This window comes from Phacochoerus africanus, chromosome 2 (assembly GCF_016906955.1).
Source record: "Phacochoerus africanus isolate WHEZ1 chromosome 2, ROS_Pafr_v1, whole genome shotgun sequence".
NCBI lineage: Eukaryota > Metazoa > Chordata > Mammalia > Artiodactyla > Suidae > Phacochoerus > Phacochoerus africanus.
In genome coordinates this window covers 240,574,847-240,599,811 of record NC_062545.1, presented here as the reverse complement: position 1 = coordinate 240,599,811, position 24,965 = coordinate 240,574,847, and the positions used below count along the sequence as shown (strand labels likewise).

At 38.1% G+C, this 24,965-nt stretch overlaps 1 protein-coding gene across 1 annotated transcript in view; it reads right to left on the bottom strand.

The window, feature by feature from the left end:
• The window catches only part of DCAF10 (DDB1 and CUL4 associated factor 10), a 65,678-nt gene that overhangs the window by 6,357 nt on the left and 34,356 nt on the right, over positions 1-24,965 (bottom strand). The window contains exons 3-6 of the mRNA XM_047767965.1: positions 17,325-17,522; positions 5,698-5,900; positions 3,930-4,043; positions 602-747 (exon numbers count right to left, since the gene is read on the bottom strand). Coding sequence (XP_047623921.1) covers positions 602-747; positions 3,930-4,043; positions 5,698-5,900; positions 17,325-17,522 — 661 coding nt within the window. The remainder of the gene's footprint in view (positions 1-601; positions 748-3,929; positions 4,044-5,697; positions 5,901-17,324; positions 17,523-24,965) is intronic.

Below are 24,965 nucleotides of genomic sequence, written 5' to 3'. Positions count from 1 at the left end.
GTTTAGTCCCTTCCTTTCCCAAAGCTCTCCCTGGTTTTTAAACGGAGGAAATCATAATACTCAATTGGCTTAGCTAAACCTCCCATTTGGCCAGCTTAGCTCAGTCCTATGTTTATAAGAGGTTTTTTACAATGAAATGAAGGAGGCAAGAATTAAGAAACTGGGCTCAGTCTGAGCTGATGACTACTTTCTTCCTCTTTCTCGCTCTCCCTCTCTCTCCTTCCTTCCTTCTTTCTTTCTTGCCCCATCTGCGGCATATGGAGGTTCCCAGGCTAGGGGTCCACTCAGAGCTGTGGCTACCAGCCTATGCCACAGCCACACCAACGCAACCTACACCACAGCTCATGGCAACACCGGATCCTTAACCCACTGAGCAAGGCCAGGGATCGAACCCGCGTCCTCATGGATGCTAGTTGGGTTTGCTAACTGTTAAGCCATGATGGGAACTCCTGATGGCTACTTTAAAGTACTTGCCCATTTGCCACACTCAGGCCAGAGAGGAGGAAGAAGGGTTTTCAAGGGAGGAAGGCACCATGAGCACACATGGCAATGGCAATTTGTTCAGTCAGCCCCATTGCAGGTGGAGTGCTGTGACCCGTACCTCCTGATCATCCGTGTTGCTTGAGCACCGAAGAAGAGTGGCCCAGCCTTTTGGGTGCAACTGTAAGGATGTGATACAATTTCCACGGTCTCTCTCACCAGGAACTTCAGGGGTTAACACTTCAAGACTATTTCTTGGTGAAACTCCTGAGATACAAAAAAATTAGGATGTGAATAGCACAGGGAACTATATTCAATCTCTGGGGATGGGAGAGACCATGATGGAAGATAATATAACAAAATATAACATTATATATATATGTTTATATATATATATATAAAACAAAATATATATTCACTTTGGTGTACAGCAGAATTGGCACAACATTGTAAATCAACTATACTTCAATAAAAAAATACTTAATACAAATTCCAGCTCATAAATTTTCTTATCAGAGGACTAAGGCAGCTCATGAAAGCTTTGACTTCTGACAGCCACCCCTATGCCTTTATTCCTTCGCCTGCCCCTTATGCTACCACATGTAAAAAACCATGGTGCCCCTTAATGCACGGGGTGTGCTCTTTAAGGTGGGGATAAGGGTAAACGTATGACTAGAACTAAAGCATTCAACTTCTTGCAGCAGGAATCACCAGTGACCCAAAGCTAAGGCGTTAAAGCTACTCAGAGTTCTTTTGATTTGGATCAACATCTCAGAAAGCTCTTTATTTAAGTAAGAATCAAAGTCAGATGAAAGGAATCTGGAAAAGTTAAAGGTAACAATTCTCTCACAGAGGACCTGGTTCTCTCTAGCCCAGAGAAGGAACTACCTGGAAGCCATGACTGCCTTTATATAGATAAAAGGCTATTATGTGTACAGCAACAGGACTTACAGTTCCAAAGGACAGTCCTATAAACAACAAATCAACCTATAATTTTGGAAGTAAGAGAGGACAACTCACACAGACATGTCAGACAACTCAGACATATCAAGGGGTGGGAGGTACTGCCAATCCTACATATTCCTGGTACTCTGCTGTGACTGCCGTAGTGAGCCGCTGTCATTATGGGACAACGTCATATCCCTCAAATATGTGGAGAACCATGTTCACAAACATTGTAAGGAAGCAACTTAGAAATTTAATATCAAAAGAAACATTTCAACACTTCTTTGCCTGTGGAAGGAATTGCTTTAAAGATAATGAGCTCCCTCTGTCAGGTTCAGTCTCTGGCCTAGGAACTTGCCACAGGTGCAGCCAAAACAAAAAACAAAGGCTAAGGTTAGGGATCTGGCATTGTCACTGCAGCAGCTTAGGCTGCTGTTGTGGCGCAGGTTCAATCCCTGGCCCCACAAAAAATCCACACGCCATGGGTGCGGCCAAAAAAAAAAAAAAAAAGATAATGAGCTCTCACTCTGTGAATTATTTATCTTAGATGTGTTATCTTTAAAAAAAAATTCTCATTAGATTACTATAGCATTGACAGAAACTTGTGAAGTTCTTACATTGTTACAACCAAATTATACCTAAATAATGACTTCACTTGTGACTGAACTTGAATAAAAATTTTAGAGGGAAAAAAACCCTACTTCATGAATTAATTTTCAAAATCTACAACAGGAATTCCCACTGTGATGCAATGGGATTGGCAGCATCTCTTCAGTGCCAGGATGCAGGTTTAATCCCCAGCCTATCACAGTGGGTTAGAGGATCTGGCATTGCCGTGGCTGCAGCATAGGTCAAGCAAGTGCAGCTGGGATCTGATCCCTGGCTCAGCTACTCTATCTGCCACGGGGCAGCCAAAACAGGAAGGAAAAAACAACAAACAACAAAAGCACAAAAGATACCTATTCTGCATAGGTAAGTAGTGGTTTTTGAGCTGTGCTCCTTGGAGGTTCCTCAAGAGCTGGCAAAAGGGGGGAACCCTATGGGGCCCAAGGTGGAGATGGGTGGGGAAGACTGGAGAGTCAAGGACCTCCTAATTTCACTTGAACCAGTTACGCCACTTTTATTTGTGCTGCATCCCTAGGAATCCACAGCAGATTTCATGTCGAAAATAAGAGTTTGAATCCTGAAATGAGCTTGAAATCTTTTGCTCTATATAACTACTGTATCTACTAAACTATGGTACTAACATATTTGATGAATGAAGACCTGGGATTTCCAACATTCAGAGCAACCTTGCCTATAAGCCCCTTCTCTTCACATTCCCCATTTTCTTCCTCTCTCTGCCCAAACGCCTCATACATCATCTCACCTCCATTTCCCAACTCCCTATAGCATGAAACTGCTGTATAGTTTGGGTTTAGGTTTACCACTGCAACAAGCAAGCAAGTTAACCTTAAGTTTTTCTGATGGATGGTTTAATTAATCAATGAAGGTTTTTCTCAATGATTAAGAACCTTGGCAGAGTTCCCGTTGTGGCTCAGCAGAAACTAATCTGACTAGCATCCATGAGGACGCAGGTTCGATCCCTGGCCTTGCTCAGTGGGTTAAGGATCCAGCGTTGCCGTAAGCTGTGGTGTAGGTCACAGACACAGGCTCAGATCTGGCATTGCTGTGGCTGTGATGTAAGACAGCAACTACAGCTCCAACTTGACCCTTAGCCTGGGAATCTCCATATGCCTTGGGTGTGGCCCTAAAAAGATAGAAAGAGTGAGATAGCTCTTTGGAGTATTGTATCTAGGCCTAGCCCCTTTTAAAAATAAAAAAGAACCTTGGCTTATTTCCCATAGCCAAAGTAGAAGGACAAGAACAGGTAGATTGGAAAAAGATGTTTCTGCTACAAATCAAAGGCGAAATGTGGATTAGTATGGAGAAGGATAGTGGGTGAGATTTGCATAGGTAGAAAGCATCTCTATTAGGGGGTGGAAAGAACAGATTAAGCAGCTAGTTCCACCAGAATGGCTGGGGGGAAAAATGACAAAAGCAGAGTAGGGCCAGATTGTAGCTTTCTCCCACAACCCCTCTGAGGCTGCCAGGAATTGATGAGATAAGGAAATGGCAGAGCAAAAGCCTCCTGGGCTGGAACCAGGTGACTTTCACAAGCACCTGATAAACTCATCCCCTTATATTTATATAGCACTGTCTCATGCATAATCTCATTTAATTTCCATAACAACCTTGATTTGAGTCTACATTTCCCAACTATTCCATCTCCAAACTAGACCAAACTAAACCCAGCAAATAAAACCAAAATTCAAATTCCAACAAAAATTCAAGCTCAAGATAATTTAACCCTAGACACTCTGGTTAGCTTTCTGAAAATAATGACTGAGGGGCAAGGAATAGCCTCATCTCTAGGCTTTTATTTTTATGGATTAAAACCAAACCAAAGAAAGCTCTTTTAGAATCTGTTATGGCAAGATTATAAAATCAAACTTTTAACCTACCTTCTCTCTGTGAGGCTCGTGACATGTGTTTCTCAGAAGAGGAATTAGAATCACTATGATGACAAGGTGAACCCGAAACTCTAGGACCAGATGAACTTGACGAAGTGGTAAGATCTTGAAAATACAAAATGTTCTGACAATAAACCTAGCAAAACTCTGGTAGTGTCTCTTAACTTTTTAATCATCTACTTGAACCATACTGTTAAAGTTCTCTGAAACACAGCAAGTACATAGCCACCTAAAACTGGCCTGTAACTAAGACTGAGGTGAGCAAGATAACTCTTTGGAGTATTGTAGCTAAGGCCTAGTCCCTTTCTAAAACCTTTTATAAATGACTTCCTAAAGTGAAATAAAAATGAAAAACCAAATAAACATAAGTAAACATAGGAGTATCTTTGGTTTCCCATTGTTTCTGTAGTGAAATGGAACAAGAAAATTTAATAAGAATAAAAACTGAGCTGTACACCCTGTTGTTTAATGTTAGAATACGGTCCAAAGAACAGACCTATTACTGAGAGCATGAATAGATCCTTCTTAAAGCATACCAACAGCTTCTATCATCATTACTGAAATTATGTGAATGCTATCTTTGAAATGTAATACAAATTCAACATTGAAATCTGTGAAAAAATAAAATGAACATCATTTCAGTCTGATGTTTTACTCCAAAGAGCAATATCTACTTCACACTTTTCTAGTGGCTCCACACTTCTGTGGGAACTTACTAATTTCTTTGGATGGTATTAAGCATTGGAATTACCCTTAGAAGACAGAAAACCTTCTTGGTTTTTAAGCAAAACATGCCTACTAGACCTTCTAAATGACTTCTCACTAAGCTAAAGTTGATTATTAATGTTTAACCTAAAAAATTCTGAAATTGAAAGGACTGTACTTGCAATAATTATGAAATCCCTTGCTTACAAACAAGGTGATAAAACTTTAATTTCTACTTTTAGCAACTTCAGTACAGTGAGGGCCTCATATTCCCAAAGGGGCGTCTGGAAGTGGCCTCAAGCATAAAGATCCCAACCATTTGAAGCTGATTATAAGCAGCAGTTTATGAACATTATGTGTTCCAAATGCTTAAGTCTCTTCTTTTGGGTTCTTGTTCATAAACACAATATTATAAATGATGGATATGTTCCTGTTTCAGGTCTCTTTTTCCTAAGGGTAAATGAAATATAGTCTCTATCACATAATGCAGTAAGTTTTCTAGAGCCCTCAATTTCACTTAGGTCCAATGGAACTGGCAGCAGGAAAAGTAACAGGGCTTTAGCAAGAGGATGTTTAAGAGTCATGAGATAAGATGGCACTAGCTACCTGTGTCTAGACATCTGAGAGTTTAGGATGCAATAGAGACTTAAAATTAAAACTCTATACCGACTATAATTTAATTAGCTCTTCTGGGCTCTAGAAGGACTTAAAAAGATTGACACTACCTTGGGCCGCCACTAATTTTTGAAATGATGATGATTTACAAATATTGATGAAAGATTTTCTGGCTAGCAGAGAGCTAAAAAAAGTATTTTTAGGGTTAGTTAATCTTCTAGATCATCTGTAATAGAGAGGCACAAATCAATACTATGTCAGAAATACATACAGATAATTATACTTCCTTGGGGAAAAAGCTCTCACTGAGCTTTCCAAAGAATGTCTTTTAATTTTCTTCCCTTCTTCCTGCTGTCATTCTCAGAATAGAAACATATATCATCCCCATGTTTGATATTCTTTAGAACACTCTTTCTGTAATCAAAAAAAGAAAGCTTACCTGAACTTGATGTAGTTCTTCTTGCTCTCAAAATGGGGTAACTGCCTACCTCTAAAGACTTGGTTAAGTCAAGATCATGCAAAATCAAGAGATATCCAGAGGACGTTGAGATCAACATTTTGGAACAATCTGGTGTTAGTCTCATTCGCATAAGAAAACGTGTGTGAAAGAATTTCTTATGTGGACACCCATCTTCTGTACACCTACAGAAGAAATCAACAGAACCTAGAGTTACCATAAATATAAGCATTCAGAAATACTCATTTTTTTTTACCCTTCAAACTAGAATTTACAGTCAGTGTATACTCAGACTTATACACATGAAATTTTGTTGCTTATCATTCCTTCTTTCACCTCTAACATTTTTTTTAAAGATTATTCTTTCTGAGGTATTAAGTAAGACTATGTTAATGTAAACTCTCACTTTTTATTGTTCTAAAAATCTCTATTTCACTTTTTGATTAAAGGTTTAGCTGAGCCTATAATTGTATTTTATTTTATTTGGCCATGCCAGAGACATGCAGAAGTTCTGGCGCCAGCGATCCGACCTGAGTCGCAGCAGTGACAACACAGGTCCTTAACCCACTGAAACACCAGGGAACTCCAGGGTTTACCTGAGCCTATAACTTCAGGGTTATAGTTCTTTCTGAATATTGAATATAATATTCCACTGAGCTCTGGTCTCTACTGTTGCTATTTTTAAGTCTACTAACGAGTTGTTACTTTGAATAATTTTTTTTTCCTTTGGCTGATCTCTTTGTCTTTGGAGTACTGCAGTTTTACTCTGATATATATATAAATTTGTATTTTTCTATTTATCTTTATTGGGATTCACCTGACTTTCTAAATGTTAAGATTCATACTACTCATATATTCTGGATAATTCCCATTATTCCAATATTGCCTCTTACCTATTTTCTCCATTCTTTTGGAGCTCCAAATAGATATTTGAGACATTTCCATTTGACTCTCCTTGTCTCATAACTGCTCTTTCATGTTTTTGGTCTCCCCATTTCTATATGTTGCATTCTGGGTAATTTTTCAATTATCTATCTTAATTTTTTAAAGCTATATCTAATCTATTTATGTTTATAAATTTCAATAGCTGTATTTTTTTTTTAAGTTCTATTTGGCTCTATTTCAAATCTGCCTGGTCTTTTGGATATATAGTTATTCCTTGCCTATGATTTTCATTCTCCATTTTATTTCCTTTTTAAAAGTTATCTTGGAGTTCCTGTTGTGGCTCAGTGGTTAATGAATCCGACTAGGAACTGTGAGGTTGTGGGTTCGATCCCTGGCCTTGCTCAGTGGGTTAAGGATCTGGCATTGCCGTGAGCTGAGGTGTAGGTCGCAGATGCAACTTGGATCCCACATTGCTGTGGCTGTGGTGTAGGCCGGTGGCTACAGCTCCAATTTGACCCCTAGTCTGGGAACCTCCATATTGCCATGGCAGCAACCCAAGAAATGGCAAAAAGACAAAAAAACAAAAACAAAAAAACCCCCAAACTTTAAAATTGTGAACTGTATCATACATACAGAAAATAACATAAAACAGAGTTAAAAGAAAAATGAACACCTGTGACTCATCACCCACATTAAGCAGCAGAATAATACCTGTACTTTTTAAAAATTTTTTTGTCTTTTTGTCTTTTTAGGGCTGCACCCACGGCACATGGAGGCTCCCAGCCTAGGGGTCGAATTGGAGGTACAGCTATCAACCCACACCACAGCCACAACAATACGGGATCTGAGCTGCATCTGTGACCTACACCACAGCTCATGTCAACGCCGGATCCTTAACCCAATGAGTAAGGCCAGGGATCGAACCCTCGTCCTCATGGATACTAGTTGGGTTCGTTAACCACTGAGCCATGACGGGAACTCCAATACCAGTACTTTAAAAGTCACTTCTGTAGCAATCTTCAGTCAACATGCACTGCTTCAAGCGTACAATGTCTTTTTTAATCTGATAGTGATAGTTTTGTTTTTTACGGCTGCACCTGCAGCATATGAAGTTCTGAGACTCGGGGTCAAATCAGAGCTGCAGCTGCTGGCCTAGCCACAGCCATGGAAATGTGAGATCTGAGTTGTATTTGTGACCTACTGAACTATGCTGCAGCTGGCGTCAATGCTGCATCCTTTTTTCTTTCCTCATTTTTGGCCGCCCCTCAGCATATGGTATTGGCAGGGCCTGGGATCAGATCTGAGCTGCTGTCTCAACCTAAGCTGCAGTTGCAGCAACACTGGACGCTTAACCCACCATGCGAGGCTGGGGATCGAACCCACATCCCAGCGCTCCCGAGACACTGCCAATCCCGTTGAGTCACAGTGAAAACTCCAACTCTGGATCCTTAACCCACTGAGTGAGGGTAGGGAGCAAACGTGCATCCTCTCAGAATATATATAGAGAGTTTGTTGGAACATAGCTATACCCATTCATGTATTATCTGTGGCTGCTCAAACACAATAAAACAAAGCTTAAAATATTTATTACATAGTTCTTCACAGAAACAGCTTGACAGCTCCTGATAAAGACAATCATGTCATCTATGAATGATACTGTTTCATTTTTTCCGTTCCAATCTTTATTCCAATCATTTCTTTTACTGCACCGACTAGGACTCTGCCTCCTTCCACCCCCCAAAAATAGTGAACAGTAGTAGTAATAACAAGCATGTTCTCCTTCCTGATTTTATAGAGAAAACTAAAGTTTCACTATTTAAAAATGTCCTATATATTTTTAATGTATATCTTTGATGAGTTTTCTCCTATGTCTAGTTAACTGTTTTAGTTTTATCAAGATATAATTTACATACCATAAAATTCACTCATTTTAACTGTACAATTAAATGATTTTTAGTAAATTTACAGACATAAATTTAGAACATTTTCATCACTCTAAAAAATTCTTCTGCCCATTAGCAGTCACGTCTTTTCCTACTCCCAGCCACAGGAAACCACTAATCTACTTTCTGTCTCTATAGAGCTGCCAATTGTTGAATTTTCATATAAACAGAATCATGTAAGTTGTCTTTTAATGTTTATTTTTTTCTTTTTAGGGCCGCACCTGCAGCATATGGAAGTTCCCAGACTAGAGGTCAAATCGGAGCTGCAGCTGCTGGCCTACACCACAGCCAGGGCAACGCGGGACCCAAGCTGTCTGTGACCTACACCACAGCTCACAGCAACCCCGGATCCTGAACCCACTGAGCAAGGCCAGGAACTGAACCCGTATCCTCGTGGACACTAGTTAGGTTCATAACCCTCTGAGCCACAACAGGAACTCCAATAAGTTGTCTTCTGGTTTGGCTTTTTCACTTAATTTTTTGAGGTTCATCCATGTTGTAGCACATACAACTTTGTTCCTTTTCATTGCCACATTTTGTTTATCCTTTTACCAGTTGATAAATATTTGGATTGGTTCTTTTTTTTTCTACTATGACCAATACTACTATGAGCATTCTCTGTGTGGACATATGTGTTAATTTCTCTTGGGTAGGTATCTAGGAGTGAAATTGCTGGGTCATATGGCAGATCTGTTTAATATTTTAAGAAGTTGAGAAAGTGTTTTCTAAAATGGTTATATCATTTTACATTCCTAACAGCAAGATAATGAAGTTCCACTTTCTCCATATGCTTGCCAATCTGTTGCTGTCTTTTTGTTGAAGCCATCTTATTTTGTGTGAAGTAGTATCTCATTTTGGTTTTAATTTGCATTTCCCTTAAGACTAATGATGTCAAATACCTTTTCATGTGCTTATTAATCATTTGTATATCTCCCTTGGTGAAATATCTATATAAACATCTTGCCCATTTTTAAACTGGGTTATTTGTGTACATATAAGTGAGTTGGAAGAGTTTTTTTTTTTTTTGCCTTTTTGCCTTTTTTTTGCCTTTCTGCTATTTCTTTGGGCCGCTCCCTCGGCATATTGGAGGTTCCCAGGCTAGGGGTCGAATCGGAGCTGTAGCCACCGGCCTACGCCAGAGCCACAGCAGCGCGGGATCCCAGCCACGTCTGCGACCTACACCACAGCTCACGGCAACGCCGGATCGTTAACCCACTGAGCAAGGGCAGGGACCGAACCCGCAACCTCATGGTTCCTAGTCGGATTCGTTAACCACTGCGCCACAACGGGAACTCCTGGAAGAGTTCTTTATACATTCTGGTCACAATAGCCGTACCTGAGGCACATGGAAGTTCCTGGGCCAGTGGCCAAATCAGAGCTTGTGGCTGCAGGCCTACGCCACAGTCACAGCAGTGCTGGATCCGAGCTATATCTGCAGCTTGCGGCAATGCTGGATCCTTAACCTACTGAGTCAGGCCAGGGATCAAACCTCCATCCTCATGGACACTATATCAGGTTCCTAACCTGGTGAGCCACAGGGAACTCCTGGACACAAATCCTTTATTAGATGTAATTTACAAATATCCTACCCCATGTAGTTTTCTTTCCTTTTTTGGGGGTGGGGCTGCACTCACAGTATGTAGAAGTTCCTAGTTTCTAACCCACATCACAGCAGTGACCTGAGCAACTACAGGGACAATGCTAGATCCTTAACCCGCTAGACATTCAGGACACTCCTCTTTTCACTTTTTTTCTTTTTTTGGCTTTTCTAGGGCCACACCCATGGCATATGGAGGTTCCCAGGCCAGGGGTCTAATCAGAGCTGTAGCTGCCGGCCTACACCAGAGCCACAGCAATGCTGGATCCGAGCTGCATCTGCAACCTACACCACAGCTCACAGCAACTCCGGTTCCTTAACCCATTGAGCAAGGCCACGGATTGAACCCGCAACCTCATGGTTCCTAGTCAGATTCGTTAACCACTGAGCCACAATGGAACTCCTCTTTTTTTTTTCTTTTTAGGGCCACACCTGTGGCATATGGAAGTTCCCAAGCTAGGGGTCACATTGGAACTCCAGCTGCTAGCCTACACCACAGCCACAGCAACACCAGATCCGAGCCGTGTCTTTGACCTACACCACAGCCTACAGCAACGCTGGATCCTTAACCCACTGAGCAAGGCCAGGGACCAAACCCACATCCTCATGAATACTAGTCAAGATTCATTTCTGTTGCACCACAACAGGAACTCCTCTTTTCACTTTCTTTTTTTTTGTCTTTTGTCTTTTCTTGTTGTTGCTATTTCTTGGGCCACTCCCGCGGCATATGGAGGTTCCCAGGCTAGGGGTCGAATCGGAGCTGTAGCCACCAGCCTACGCCAGAGCCACAGCAACGCGTGATCCGAGCCGCGTCTGCAACCTACACCACAGCTCACGGCAACGCCGGATCGTTAACCCACTGAGCAAGGGCAGGGACCGAACCCGCAACCTCATGGTTCCATTCGTTAACCACTGCGCCACAACGGGAACTCCTCTTTTCACTTTCTTAATGGTGTCATTTGATGCACAAAACTTTCTTGTGTGAAGATTTACTTCCAGGTTTTCCTCTAAAAGTTTCAGCTCTGAGTTCATTTTTGTGAAGTGTGATAATGATCTTTAATTTTTTTGCATGTGGATATCCATTTGCTTATATCATTTGTTGAACAGACTATCCTTTCCTGAACTACTGAATTACTTTAGCACCTTTGTTGAAAATCAGCTTATCATAAATACAAGAGTTTATTTCTGGACACTCAATTCTGTTCACTTAATTTATATTAGACATCTAGCCTATGCCAATACTACACTATCTTGATTACTATGGCACTGTGGGAATTTCTCAAATCGGGAAGTGTGAGTCTTCCAACTTCATCTTTTTCAAGATTGTTTGGGATATTCTGGGTCATTTTCATTTCTATTCAAATTTTAGAATCATTGTGACAATTTGTCTTAAGGCAGATGGAATTTTGTTAGGGACTGCATTGAATCTATAGATAAATATGGAGAGAACTGCCATTCTGATGAGTCTTCTAAAACATGAGCAGGGAATGGTCTCTCCATTCATTTACATCTTACATTTCTTACAGCAATGTTTTCAGTGTACAAACCCTATAATTTTTTTTTTTTTTTTGGTCTTTTGTCTTTTCAGGGCCGCACTCGTGGCATATGGAGGTTCCCAGGCTAGGGGTCTAATCGGAGCTACAGCGGCCAGCCTACACCACAGCTCACAACAACAGCAGATCTGAGCCACATCTGTGACCTACACCACAGCTCATAGTAATGCTGGATCCTTAACCCACTGAGTAAGGCCAGGGATTGAACCACAATCACATGATTCCTATTGGATTCATTTCCGCTGCTCCAAGATGGGAACTCCGCAAACCCTATATTTCTTTTATTAAATCTATTCCTATGTGTTTGATTCTTTTTGATGTTATTATGAGTGGAATGTTTTTCTTCATTTTTGGACTGTTAATTGCTTATGAACAGAAATGCGATTGAGTTTTGTATATTAATCTTGCATATTTTATGACCTTGCTGAACTTATTAGTTCTAGTAGTTCTGTGAATTCAAGATCTTCTCTATATAAGATTCTATCTTTTACTTATAAAGATAGTTTTCTTTCTTTCCAATCTAGATGCCTGTTATTCTTCTTCCTTGACTGTACTTTCAGTAGATTTTACCTCTAGTACAATGCTGAATAAAAATGGTGAGAGCAGACATCTTTGTTTTATTCCCAGTCTTAGGGGAAATGTAGTTAGTCTTTCAACATTAAATATGATTTTAGCTATAGGTCTTTCATAGTTGTCCTTTATCAGGCTGAGGAAGTTCCCTATTATTCTTAGTTTTACCACAAATGGGTGTTGGATTTTGTCAAGTGCTTCTTCTGCCTGTATTGAGATGATCATATATATAGGCTTTGGCTTTTATTAATATGATATATTACATTAATTGACTTTTAGATGTTAAACCAACTCTGTATTCCTGGTATAAATTCCATACGATTGTAATATATAATCCTTTATATATGTTGCTAAATTTGATTTGCTAATATTTTGTTGAGATTTTTATCAAATTTTTGCGATAGGGATATAGGTCTATCGTTTTCTATTCTTATGATGTTTGTCTGGTTTGGTATCAGAGTAATACTAGCTTCATAAAATGAGTTGGGAAGTGTTCTCTCCGCCTCTCTTTTCTCTGCGAGTTTGTAAAGGCCTGATATTATTTATTCTGTAAATGTTTGGTAAAAATTCACCAGTGAAGCTTTTGAACTTAGACTTTTCATTGTGGAAAGATCTTAAAATTACCAATTCACTTTCTTTACTTGCTACAGATAAGTAGGTCTATAGAGTTTCTATTTGCTCTCAAGTCAGTTTAAGCATTTTCTGACTCTACAGGCATTTAAGTTGTTTAATTTGTTGGCATAAAGTTGTTCATTGTATTCCTTTATAATCTTTTTCATTTCTATAAGGTTTGTAATGATGTCCTTTCTTTTAATTATGAATGAATGCTGAATTTTATTCTTTGGTTGAAATAATCATATGGATTTATCTATTTAATCTGTTAATGTAATAAAATATATGAATAGAATTTCTACTAACACATAATCTTTTCATTTCTAGAGTAAGCCCAACTTGGTCATGATACATACATAATACGTACACACACACACACACACATATATGTGTGTGTGTGTGTGTATTTTTTTTTTTTTGTCTTTTTGACTTTTTTTCTAGGGCCGCTCCCACGGCATATGGAGATTCCCAGGCTGGGGGTCTAATCAGAGCTATAGCCGCCGGCCTACACCACAGCCACAGCAACTTGGGGTCCAAGCCACATCTACAACCTACACCACTGCTCACGGCAACGCCGGATCCCTAACCCACTGAGAAAGGCCAGGGATCGAACCTGCAACCTCATGGTTCCTAGTCGGATTCGTTAACCACTGAGCCACGATGGGAACTCCTTGGTCATGATATTTTTATTACTAGCTCCTAGGATCAACTTTCCCTTTTTTTTTTTTTGTCTTTTTGCCTTTTCTAGGGCTGCTCCCGCAGCACATGGAGGTTCCCAGGCTAAGGGTCTAATCGGAGCTGTAGCCACCGGCCTATGCCAGAGCCACAGCAACGCAGGATCCGAGCCATGTCTGTGACCTACACCACAGCTCCTGGTAATGCCAGATCCTTAACCCACTAAGCAAGGCCAGGGATCAAACCTGCAACCTCATGGTTCCTAGTCGGATTCATTAACCACTGAGCCACGACGGGAACTCCACCTTTCCCTTTTTTAGAATATTTGCATCTACATTCATGCAAATATGACCTTTCATTTTGAGTTTAGGTATGGAAGTCATACCTTCTTCATGTCTGAGGTAAGGAGTATTCCATTTTCCTGGAATCTGAACAGTTTAATAAAATTGGAATGTTCTGCTTCTTGTATTATTTGGTAGAAGTCACCTGTAAAACCGACAGGCTATTCTATTAGTAGATAGGTTTTTAATTTATTTTTTTCATTTCTATAATGGCTAAGGCAGAGGTGATGTTCAGAATATTAAAATAACCAACCCTGCATGAAACCAGTCAGAGTTGTTGCAAGTGGCAATGCTGAAATTGAGTCCTGGAATTACTCTACTATGTAAGGGGGACTTTAGCTACTAGATCATAGGGAGATATTGAGGGCAATATCCCCAGAAGAGGGCCAAGGTACTCAGAAGGTGCCAGGATATGACACCTGAGAATGATTCAGGATTGTGACTGTTTATTAATTAGTATGGCAGAAGTTCAATCTTTTAACAGTTTTTTAATGGTTTAACCAGTGCATAATGGTTAAATATCAGTCCTGGTAATGGGTCTATTTCAGGTTTTCTGTTTCTTCCTTGATCAGTTTTGCAAGGGTGTGTTTTTATTATTTATTTATTTATTTTTTATTTTTTATTTTTGCTTTTTAGGGCCGCACCTGCGGCATATGGAGGCTCCCAGGCTAGGGGTCAAATAGGAGCTACAACTGCTAGCCTACACCACAGTCACAGCAACTCGGGATCCAAGCCGAGTCTGTGACCTACACCACAGCTCACGGCAACGCCAGATCCTTAACCCACTGAGCTAGGCCAGGGATGGAACCTGCATCCTCATGGTTCCTAGTCAGATTCATTAACCACTGAGCCAAGACGGGAACGCCCCATGATCTACTTTGATTTGGTTAACCCTTTTTTATATTTTCCAGTATTTTTTTCCTTTTAAGGACCACACCTGTGGCATTTGGAAGTTCCCAGGTTAGGAGTCAAATGGGAGCTGCAGCTGTCAGCCTATGCCACAGGCACAGCAACACAGGATCTGAGCTGGATTTGCAACCTATAGTGCAGCTTTCAGCAACGTTGGATCCTTAACCCATCAAGTGAGACCAGGGATCAAAGCTGCATCCTCACAGGCACTAAGCCACAAAGGAACCCACAAAGGAACTCCTATTTTTTCCAGTTATTTGAATAAGATATTCAGTTCATTAATTTTTAGCCTACGATTTTTTTCTTTGATCCATGAATTATTTAGAAGGTGAGTTTATAAGTCTCCAAACATTGGAATTTTTATTATCTGTGGTTAAACTGTACTGAGGTCAGGGACAATGGTTTGTGTGATAATTTTGATATTGGTTGAGACTTACTTTGTAGTCCAGTAATGCTCAATTTTTGTACATGTTCAAAAATTGAAGCTCAATGTTTGCTTCAGAGGATCTATTCACTATTTGGGAGCAGAATTCTACATATGTCTACGAGATCAAGCTTATTAATAATAATAAAATCTACAGACTTACTAGGTTTTTGGTCTATTTTATCTGTTAGTAAATGAGACAACAGTGTTAATATTTTCTACTAAGATGGGATTCTACTTGTGTGTCCATTTTTGCCTTTTATGGTTTGAGACTATGTTATTAGGTATGTACAAAAAATTTTATGTTTTAGTGAGATAAACCTTTTAACATAGTACTTTTTTTTTTTCTTACTACTAATATTTTATGCCTTAAATTGTATTTTAAACAGAGACACAAGTGTTTTTCTTTTCTTTCTGGCCTTGCCCACGGCATGTGGAAGTTCCCAGGCCAAGGGTCAAACCCATGCCACAGTAGTGACCTGGGCCACAGGATCCAGTGTCAATGCTGTATCCTTAACCTGCTGCACTGCCAAGGAACTCCATAACTGTTTTTCTTTGATTTGCATTTGCCTATTATTCTTCCCATCATTTTACTTTCAAACCTTCTGTGTTTTATGTTTTAGGTGTCTTCCTTACAAAGAAAAGAGAGTTTGTTTTTGTTTTTTAATACAATCTAGTACTATTAAATGGCTACATAAGTCCATATGTACTTATCATTTTGTCTTTTTAGAGCTGTACCCGTGCCATATGGACGTTCCTAGGCTAGGGGTCAAATTGGAGCTGTAGCCGCTGGCATATACCACAGCCACAGCAACACCAAATATGAGCCACATCTGCAACCTACACTACTGCTCACGGCAATGCTGGATCCTTAACCCACTGAGCGAGGCCAGGGATTGAACCTGTGTCCTTATGGATGCTAGTCAGATTCGTTTCTGCTGAGCCATGATGGGAACTCACATATGTAATTATAATTATTGATATCTGGTATATCTGCCTACATATTTTTGTGCTTCTTAACCTACCTGTTTGTTTTTTTTTTAGGGCCTAACCTGTGGCATATGGAAGTTCCCAGGCTAGGGGCTGAATTGGAGCTGTAGCTGCCAGTCTACACCACAGCCACAGCAATGCGGGATCTGAGCTGTGCCTGCAACCTATACCACAGTTCATGGCAACACTGGATCCTTAACCCACTGAACGAGGCCAGGGATCGAACCCACGTCCTCATGGATATTAGTCAGGTTTGTTACCACTGAGCCACAATGGGAACTCCTAACTTACCTGTTTTTTAAAAAACTGATTTTCTTCCCTTCTCTGCTTCTACTGGATTGTGTTTTTTTAACCTTTTATCCTTCTATTAACTTGGAAGTTATCATTTACATTCCTATTCAAATTTTATTTCTAAACTAAAAAATAATTCTAAATTTAAACAGGTATATGTCTTAGTTTAAGGATACTGAGTAGCTCTATGCTTTGCTCAAACAATTTGCATAGCTATAAATCTTTAAATGTTTCACAATTCAGGCATTAGTGACATTTTAGATGGGATGACGGATCCACTGTGCAAACTGTCCCATGTACTGCAGGTTGTTTAGAAACTCTGATCCCTGCCGACTAAATCCCAGTAGAAGTCCTCTTCTCTTCTCCTGTAAGTGACAACTAAAACTGTACCACACATTGTTTTGAAACATCTAAGGATCAGCACTTCTCCAACCAAGAAACTATTCTTTTAAATGCATGAAAACAAAGTGCAGAAATTACAAAATAGATTTAGAATTGAAGGATCAAAGTGAAAAACATTTCAATTCCACAATGGAAATAACAAAAAATATTTCCCCTTAAATTTCTTAAATTCAGAAAACTCAAAAACCACTTTTCATCATTAGCTATATTACTTGGTCTCCTTTCCACATAATTTTCTCCAAAATTTTTAGTCAGAATATATGACTAAGAGCAATATCAAAAGATGGAATCACTTTCTGATTGCTTTTCCCAAAGGCAGTTTCTTTCTCCTACAGAGACATGAGAGCTAAGAGAGAAGACTAAATGCGTTTACCATCTTAAAAATTTGTACTCCTAATTGGTTTCCTATTCACAAACCTGTTGGTGTCCCAAATAATGACATTTCCATCAAATCCTGATGTTACTAAGAGTCTTGTATTAGTATCATATTCGATGTTCTTCACCCAGCTAGTGTGACCATGTAAAGTGCATACTTTGGTGTTCAGCTTTCTCAGATCCCATAATGCTATTGTAGTGTCATCAGAGCAGGTAGCAAACAGCCGGTTATCAAGAAATCTACAAAGCAGAAAAGAAAAACTAGTTTACTTAATCGTTTATTAAAGAAAACTTGAGAAAGTCTCTATATTACTTAATTAAAAAAAAAAGACTACAAACTCACTGTATAAACTCAGTGATTCATATGTGTGTGTATATATATGTGTGTGTATATATATGTGTGTGTGTGTGTGTATATATATATATATATGTAGTAATCATAGCTCACATAATCACGGAGAAGGATATTATGATTTAATGACAGCCACACTGCAATTTTATCTACTTGCTTTATTGTTTATTTGAAACCAAAGACAGGAGTGGGTATTTGGTGAACAGGGCTAGAGGAAAAGAAATTTAGAATCTGTATAGGAAACACAAATGGTGAAAGACAATTTAATAGAAGGCAAAGGAGATTTTGAGGACTTAATTGCCAAGAGAGACATGTTAAGTGTAAAATGTTCAAAATTATGAGAAATACTTACTCTGCTACAAGTAACATCTTTCTATTTAGAATACATTGACATAAAAAATTGCTATTAAAAGTCCACATCATTTTTAATCTATTAATTCAAAGGCATTCTCCAAATAATCTCACTTCTAGGACAACAAAGAAGAAATGGAAAAATTCTTAGAAAGTTACAATCTTCCAAGACTGAACCAGGAAGAAACAGAAAACATGAACAGATGAATTACCACTAATAAAATTGAGTAAGTAATTAAAAAACTCCTCACAAACAAAAGTCCAGAACCAGATGGCTTCACAGGTGAGTTCTATCAAACACTTAGAGAAGAGTTAACACCTATCTTTCTCAAACTATTTCAAAAAATGCAGAGGAAGGAACACGTGAACTCATGCTATGAGGCTACTATCACCCTGATACCAAAACCAGACAAAGCTATCACACAAAAAAGAAAATTACAGGCCATATCACTCATGAACACTGGTGCAAAAATCCTTAACTATCAGCAAACCAAATTTAACCATACAAAAAGGATCATACACTATAATCAAGTTGGGTTTATTCTAGGGATGCAAGGATTTTTCAACATCTGCAAATTAATCACTGTGATACATTAACAAACTAAAGAATAAGAACCATATGATAATCTCAATAGATAAAGAAAAAGCTTTTGATAAAGTTCAATATCCATTTATGTTAAAAATTCTCCAGAAAGTTGGCACAGAGGGAACATACCTCAACATAATAAAGGCCATAAATGACAAACCAAGCTAACACATACTCAATGGTGAAAAACTAAAATCATTTCCTCTGAGGTCAAGAACAAGAGAAGGACGTCCACTCTCGCCATTTTTTTGGAAGCTAGCCATGGCAATCAAAGAAGAAAAAGAAAATAAATCCAAATTGGAAAGGACGAGGTAAATTGTCACTGTAGGCAGATGACAAGATACTGTATATAGACAAATCCTAAAGACACCACCAAAAAACTACTAGGTTCATCAATGAATTCTATAGGATACAAAGACCTATACTCAGAAAACTATGAGTCACTGATGAAAAAAACTGAAGACAACACAAACAAATGGAAAGATATATCGTGTTCTTAGATTAAAAGAATTAATATTCTTAAAATGACCATACTATCCAAGGCAATGTACAGATTCAATGCAATCCCTAACAAAATACCAATGGCATTTTTCACAGAACTAGAACACAAATAATTCTAAAATTTGTATGGAAACACAAAAGACCCTGAATAGCCAAAACAATCTTGAGAATGAAAAGAGCATAAAGAAGATGTGGTGTGAAGAACACACACACAATGGAGTATTACTCAGCTATATAAAAGAATGAAGTAATGCCATCTGCAGCAACATGGATGGACCCAGAGATTATACTAAGTGAAGCCAGACAGAGAAAAACAAATATCACATGGTATCACTTATATGTGGAATCTTAAAGATGATGCAAATGAACTTAAAAAACAGAAACAGACTCACAAACATAGAAAATAAACTTATGGTTACCAAGGGGGAAAGGGAGGGGGAAGGATAAATTAGAAGTTTGAGGTTCACAAACTACTATATAAAAAACATAAACAAGTTCTTACTGTATAGTAAGGGGACAGTATTCAACATAATAAACCATAATGCAAAAGAATGTAAAAAAGTATAACTGAATCCTTTTGCTGTACACCAGAAAATAACAACATTGAAATCAACTACACTTCAATAAAAACAAAAACAATTAAAATATTCTGTAATTCATATTTTTAAATTTTATACTAATTTATCAATCTTTAAATGTATTTCATGTTAATACTTAAAAATAACAATAACAATGTATCACCTTTTAATTTCTGATTAATTCAACATTAGGATGTTTTCTCTAACATATACTGTTATATATAACTTCCTAATGTCTTGCAGAAAAAATGAATCCTGGAGCTTCTTCCATGATAAAATTATACGTAATTATTTTCTATCAGAAATTAATCTCAATAGCCACAAATACCATAAAGGCCTTCCTGAAACTTAACATGATTTTAAAATTCCAGGCCTTTGTACAGGCTGTTCTCCTACCTGAAAGCACGTATTCCCTACATCTTAACATGGATAACACTTGCTATCTTCTTAATAGCTATTATCCCCTCCAGGAAACATTCTCTATCCAGCCTGGACCAGATTTACCAATCTTCTAATTTCCCATAGCACTCTACACTTTTATCATAATAATATTACTGTGTAAGGAATAACTTTACAAGGCTATAAACTCCTTGAAGGAAAGGGAAACTTGCCTACATAATTCACGATTAGATGTGCAGTACCCAGAATACACAGTACCACTCACAGGTATTTATTAAATGAATGAGATTAGCAGTTCACTGCCTAAGTGGAAAAAACATTAAACACATTGATTATACAAAATCAATGTGCCGAATAAGCAAAGAAAATAGGATGGTTAGGAAAGACCTCATGGTGGTGTCATTTGAATGAACTTGAAAAAAATGAGCAGGAACTCCTTAAGTGGCCAATGGGTAAGTAAAGGTTTGAGGTAAGTACGGGGATGTTGTACTCTGGGAGGCAATAGCAGCTGTAAGTGCCATGTATATAAAAGCAGAGATAAGTAGAAAATATATCACTGAATTATTCTATAGTGATTCTCAATAATTATTTTGGTTTTTTAGGGCTGCACCTGTGGCATATGGAAGTTCCCAAGGTAGGGGTTGAATTGGAGCTGCAGCTGCAGCCTACAGCATGACAGCAACACTGGATCTGAGCCACATCTGCAATCTATACCACAGCTTGCAGCATTGCTGGATCGTTAATCCACTGAATGAGGCCAGGAATCAAACCTGTACACTCATGGACAATATGTTGGTCCACAATGCTTAGCCACAATGGCAACTCTTATTTCTTAATTACAAATACATGTCCATTTAGATTTTTTTTAATGGTAAAAAAAAAAAAAAAAACAACCCACAAAAATATTTAGCCCAATTCCTCTATTTTGGGCCTAATATTATTTCATAAATATTTTGTCATGTCATTAAAGATTTACTAACAAAATAATTCTTAACTGCTGAGTAGTATTTACTGTATGAATGAACTGTAATCCTTCCTTTCTTTTTTTGTTGGGGGGAGGGGGTGTGCCTGCATCACATGCAAGTTCCCAGGGTCAAGGATCCAACCTGCATCACAAAAGCAACAAAAGCAGCTGCAGTGACAACATCTGAGCTTGAATCCACTGTGCCACAAAAGCATGCCTCTTTTTTAATATGTAATTGTTGGATGTTTAGGTTGCTGCCAATTTATTACTATTAAGAAACACTAGGAGTTCCCGTCTGGCTCAGTGGTTAACAAACCCGACTAGGAACCATGAGGTTGCGGGTTCGATCCCTGGCCTCGCTCAGTGGGTTAAAGATCCGGCGTTGCCGTGAACTGTGGTGTAGGTCAGCGGCTACAGCTCTGATTAGATCCCTAGCCTGGGAACCTCCATATGCCACAGGTGTGGCCCTAAAAAAGCAAAAAAAAAAAAAAAGAAAAAAAGAAACACTACAATGAACATCCTAATAGCCAAATATTAATCACATTTCTAGTTATTTTTCTGTGTACATTTCCAGAAAAATATTGCTAAGTAAAAAGACATTTTTTTTAAATGTAAGGCTTTTGATATACATAGCTAAAATGTCCTTAAATGAATATACCAATATCTAGTTCCACCAGCAGTTAGGAGAAGTGTCTATTTCTCCAAACCCTTGCCACACTGGTATTTTTTAATTCTACTAAGTGCTAGGAAAAAAAAATACCATGTTTTAGGCTGAAACTTTTATTTTTAGTAAAATTAAACTTTTTTTCATATTAATTGGAAGATTTTATTTCTTTTGGGAATTGCTATTCATGTTCCTGATTTTCCTTTTGCAATATTATTATTACTAGTTATAAACTATCTTTATAATAAGGACAATATACTTCAGTTTTTAAAATACAGTATACTGAATATGTTTTCCATATATTTCTTTCAGTGTGGATTATGTTTTCTTACCATATCAAAAATTTAGTTACTATCTTGTCAAGTCTTTTTTTTTCTAATAGTTTTATCTTTAATGATGAAGCTTTTAAAAGTAAAAATACTTCAGAGTTCCCATTGTGGCACAGCAGCAACAAATCTGACTAATATCCATGAGGACACAGGTTCGATCCCTGGCCTCACTCAGTGGGTTAAGGATTCGGCATTGCTGTGAGCTGTGGTGTAGGTCACAGACACAGTTCTGATCCTGCATTGCTGTGACTGTAGTGTAGGCTGGCAGCTGCAGCTCCAATTCAACCCCTAGCCTGGGAACTTCCAAATGGCCCAGTATGGCTCTAAAAAGCAAAAAAAAAAAAATTAAAAATAAAAATAAAAATATTTCAATGACTTTCACACCTGATGGAAAAAAATACAAAATGACAAAAGGCTACTGGAGAGTCATACTTTTAAAATAATTTGATCATCATAAAAGCATTTTTATACATTTGAAAAATTTAGAGAAAAAAGATATTTAGTATATGGAAAATACTTAATGTACAAAATCCCAATGGTATTATACTGCTTTAGGCCACAGTAGTCCACTCTAAAGGGTTTCAAGCAAGACATGGTTAAAATGATTGGTTAAGACTTTCATGACTAGTTAAGACTTAACATAACTGGTTAAGACATCCAGAAGGATCTCTGAGCTGTCTGACTTTTCAAAATTCTTGGAATTTCATAAAAAAGAAAATAGGGAGATCAGCTTAAAATTCTGGTCAATAAAGCCATTGAAAAAAATCACCATCGTTGTATGAAAAGATATTTTATTTTTGTCTTTTGTCTTTTCAGGGCCACATCCGTGGCATTTGGAGGTTCCCAGGCTAGGGGTTGAATCGGAGCTGCCAGCCTTACAGCAACGCTAGATCCGAGCTACATCTGCAATCTACACCATGCTCACGGCAACACCATAACCCACTGAGCGAGACCAGGGATTGAACCCACAACCTCATGGTTCCTAGTCAGATTCGTTTCCACTGCGCCACAACGGGAACTCCAATTTTTTTTTTGTCTTTTTTAGGGCCACACCCGCGGCATATGGAGGTTTCCAGGCTAAGGGTCTAATGGGAGCTGTAGCCGCCGGCCTAATGCCACAGCCACAACAACATGGGATCCAAGCTGCATCTGCGACCTACACCACAGCTCACCGCAATGCTGGATCCTTAACCCACTGAGCAAAGCCAGGGATTGAACCTGCAACCTCATAGTTACTAGTCTGGGTTTGTTAACCACTGACTCATGACAGGAACTCCTGAAAGGATATTTTAATACCAGTAATGCAGAAAATATAATTGTGGAACAAAAGTTAATAATTTTGAATTGAATAAATTTACTTTCATGAAAAATTCAATACTTAGGCTTTAGTTTTTTCATTTTTGCCTCAAACTATTTCCTGTTAAAATTTTTGGTACTGAAAAATCATTGGTAAAGAGGGTGGGTAAATCATAGAAAACTAAGACTGTAGACTAGGAAACCAGTTTAAGCACTTACAACAATTTTTATCCTAAAGTAAACAGGCATAAGAAAATGTAAAGTGGTAAATAAGTTCTTGGAGATCTGGCCCAATCCTTTCAAATTAAAACTTAGTCTAGCCTAATAAGTTAATAATTATAAAATATTTTAAAGTTCATAACTAATAAACAAGAGACACTCATTCACACATACTGAAATCTATGAGTTTCTGAATTATAGAACTTTTCCATACATTCCTATTAAACCCCAACATATGACTATAACAGTTCTGGATAAATTGACATCTGGATAAAACAAGGTAGTCATTATCAAGGGATAATTGGTAAAGGATAAGAGCAACTGAAATTGAATTTTCTTAAAACAGGTACCAACATTTCATTGTATGAGGGAAAGTGCTCTATCTTAAAAAACTAAAAAATCATGAAAAAAAAGCCTTTTTGCATTTAAGTATATGCCAATTCTTAGAACAAGAATAAATTAAATGTTTGGGTTTTTGCATAGTCTTGCCAATGAAATTTTGACAGCAGAATATGGCACCCTTACTTCAAACATTTGAATTTTGTACTATAATAAAAAAGACAGCCATTTCTTTACAGTATTCAATCTTTATCAATTTTTGCAAAGGACTTTGCTTAGTCTTGTGAGATATTCACATAATTCTTCGAAGTTTCTGCCCTGTCATCATTTCTGACGTTTTCTTTTCTCTAACTGATAACTAGATCCTCTTTTGCCAATGATTTTTACCAGTTCTTTAACATCACTCTCAGAGCTCTGCAAAACTTTACATCCTTTGCAAAATCAGAATCTCATTGTTCCCCACGTGAGCACTGCACTTAAACATTATATTGTTCGAAATGTAACAATCAGGAAAAGACCAACAAAGACAGTAGGAGGGAAAAGCTGTTCCTGGACTATTTAAATATGTACTAATTTTTTAGCTGCTATGTCATTCAGTAAATATTCTTATGATAATTTCAGTTCTCCTTGTAATCTCATAATTGGGGGATCTTGATTATTAAATGGACTCTTCAATCTTCATACTGTATATGAGGCTGTATAATGGGCTTAAGAATTTAAATTACGTATTTTCCCTTGTACTTTCATATGAAGCAACATAAAATACTCTCCAAAACTATTAATATTTTATAAGAAAGCATACCTCAAAACTAAGAAATGAACTAGAAGACATTACTAAGTAGTGCAAAATGACTATCTAGAACCAATCCAGGAAATGCATGCCCACATCTCTCAACAGTACAGTGAGGTGGTCTAATGGAACTGAGGATGAATTCCAGCTCTAACACTTACTATATATAAGACCTCGGGCAAATATATGAGTTGCAGTTTCTTCATTCCTTAAAATGGGTAAAATATCTGCCTCACATCAGGATACTGTGAGGATTAAACAATATAATGTATTAAACGTGCTTCACAAAAGGTTTGGCACATGGTAAGCACTCAA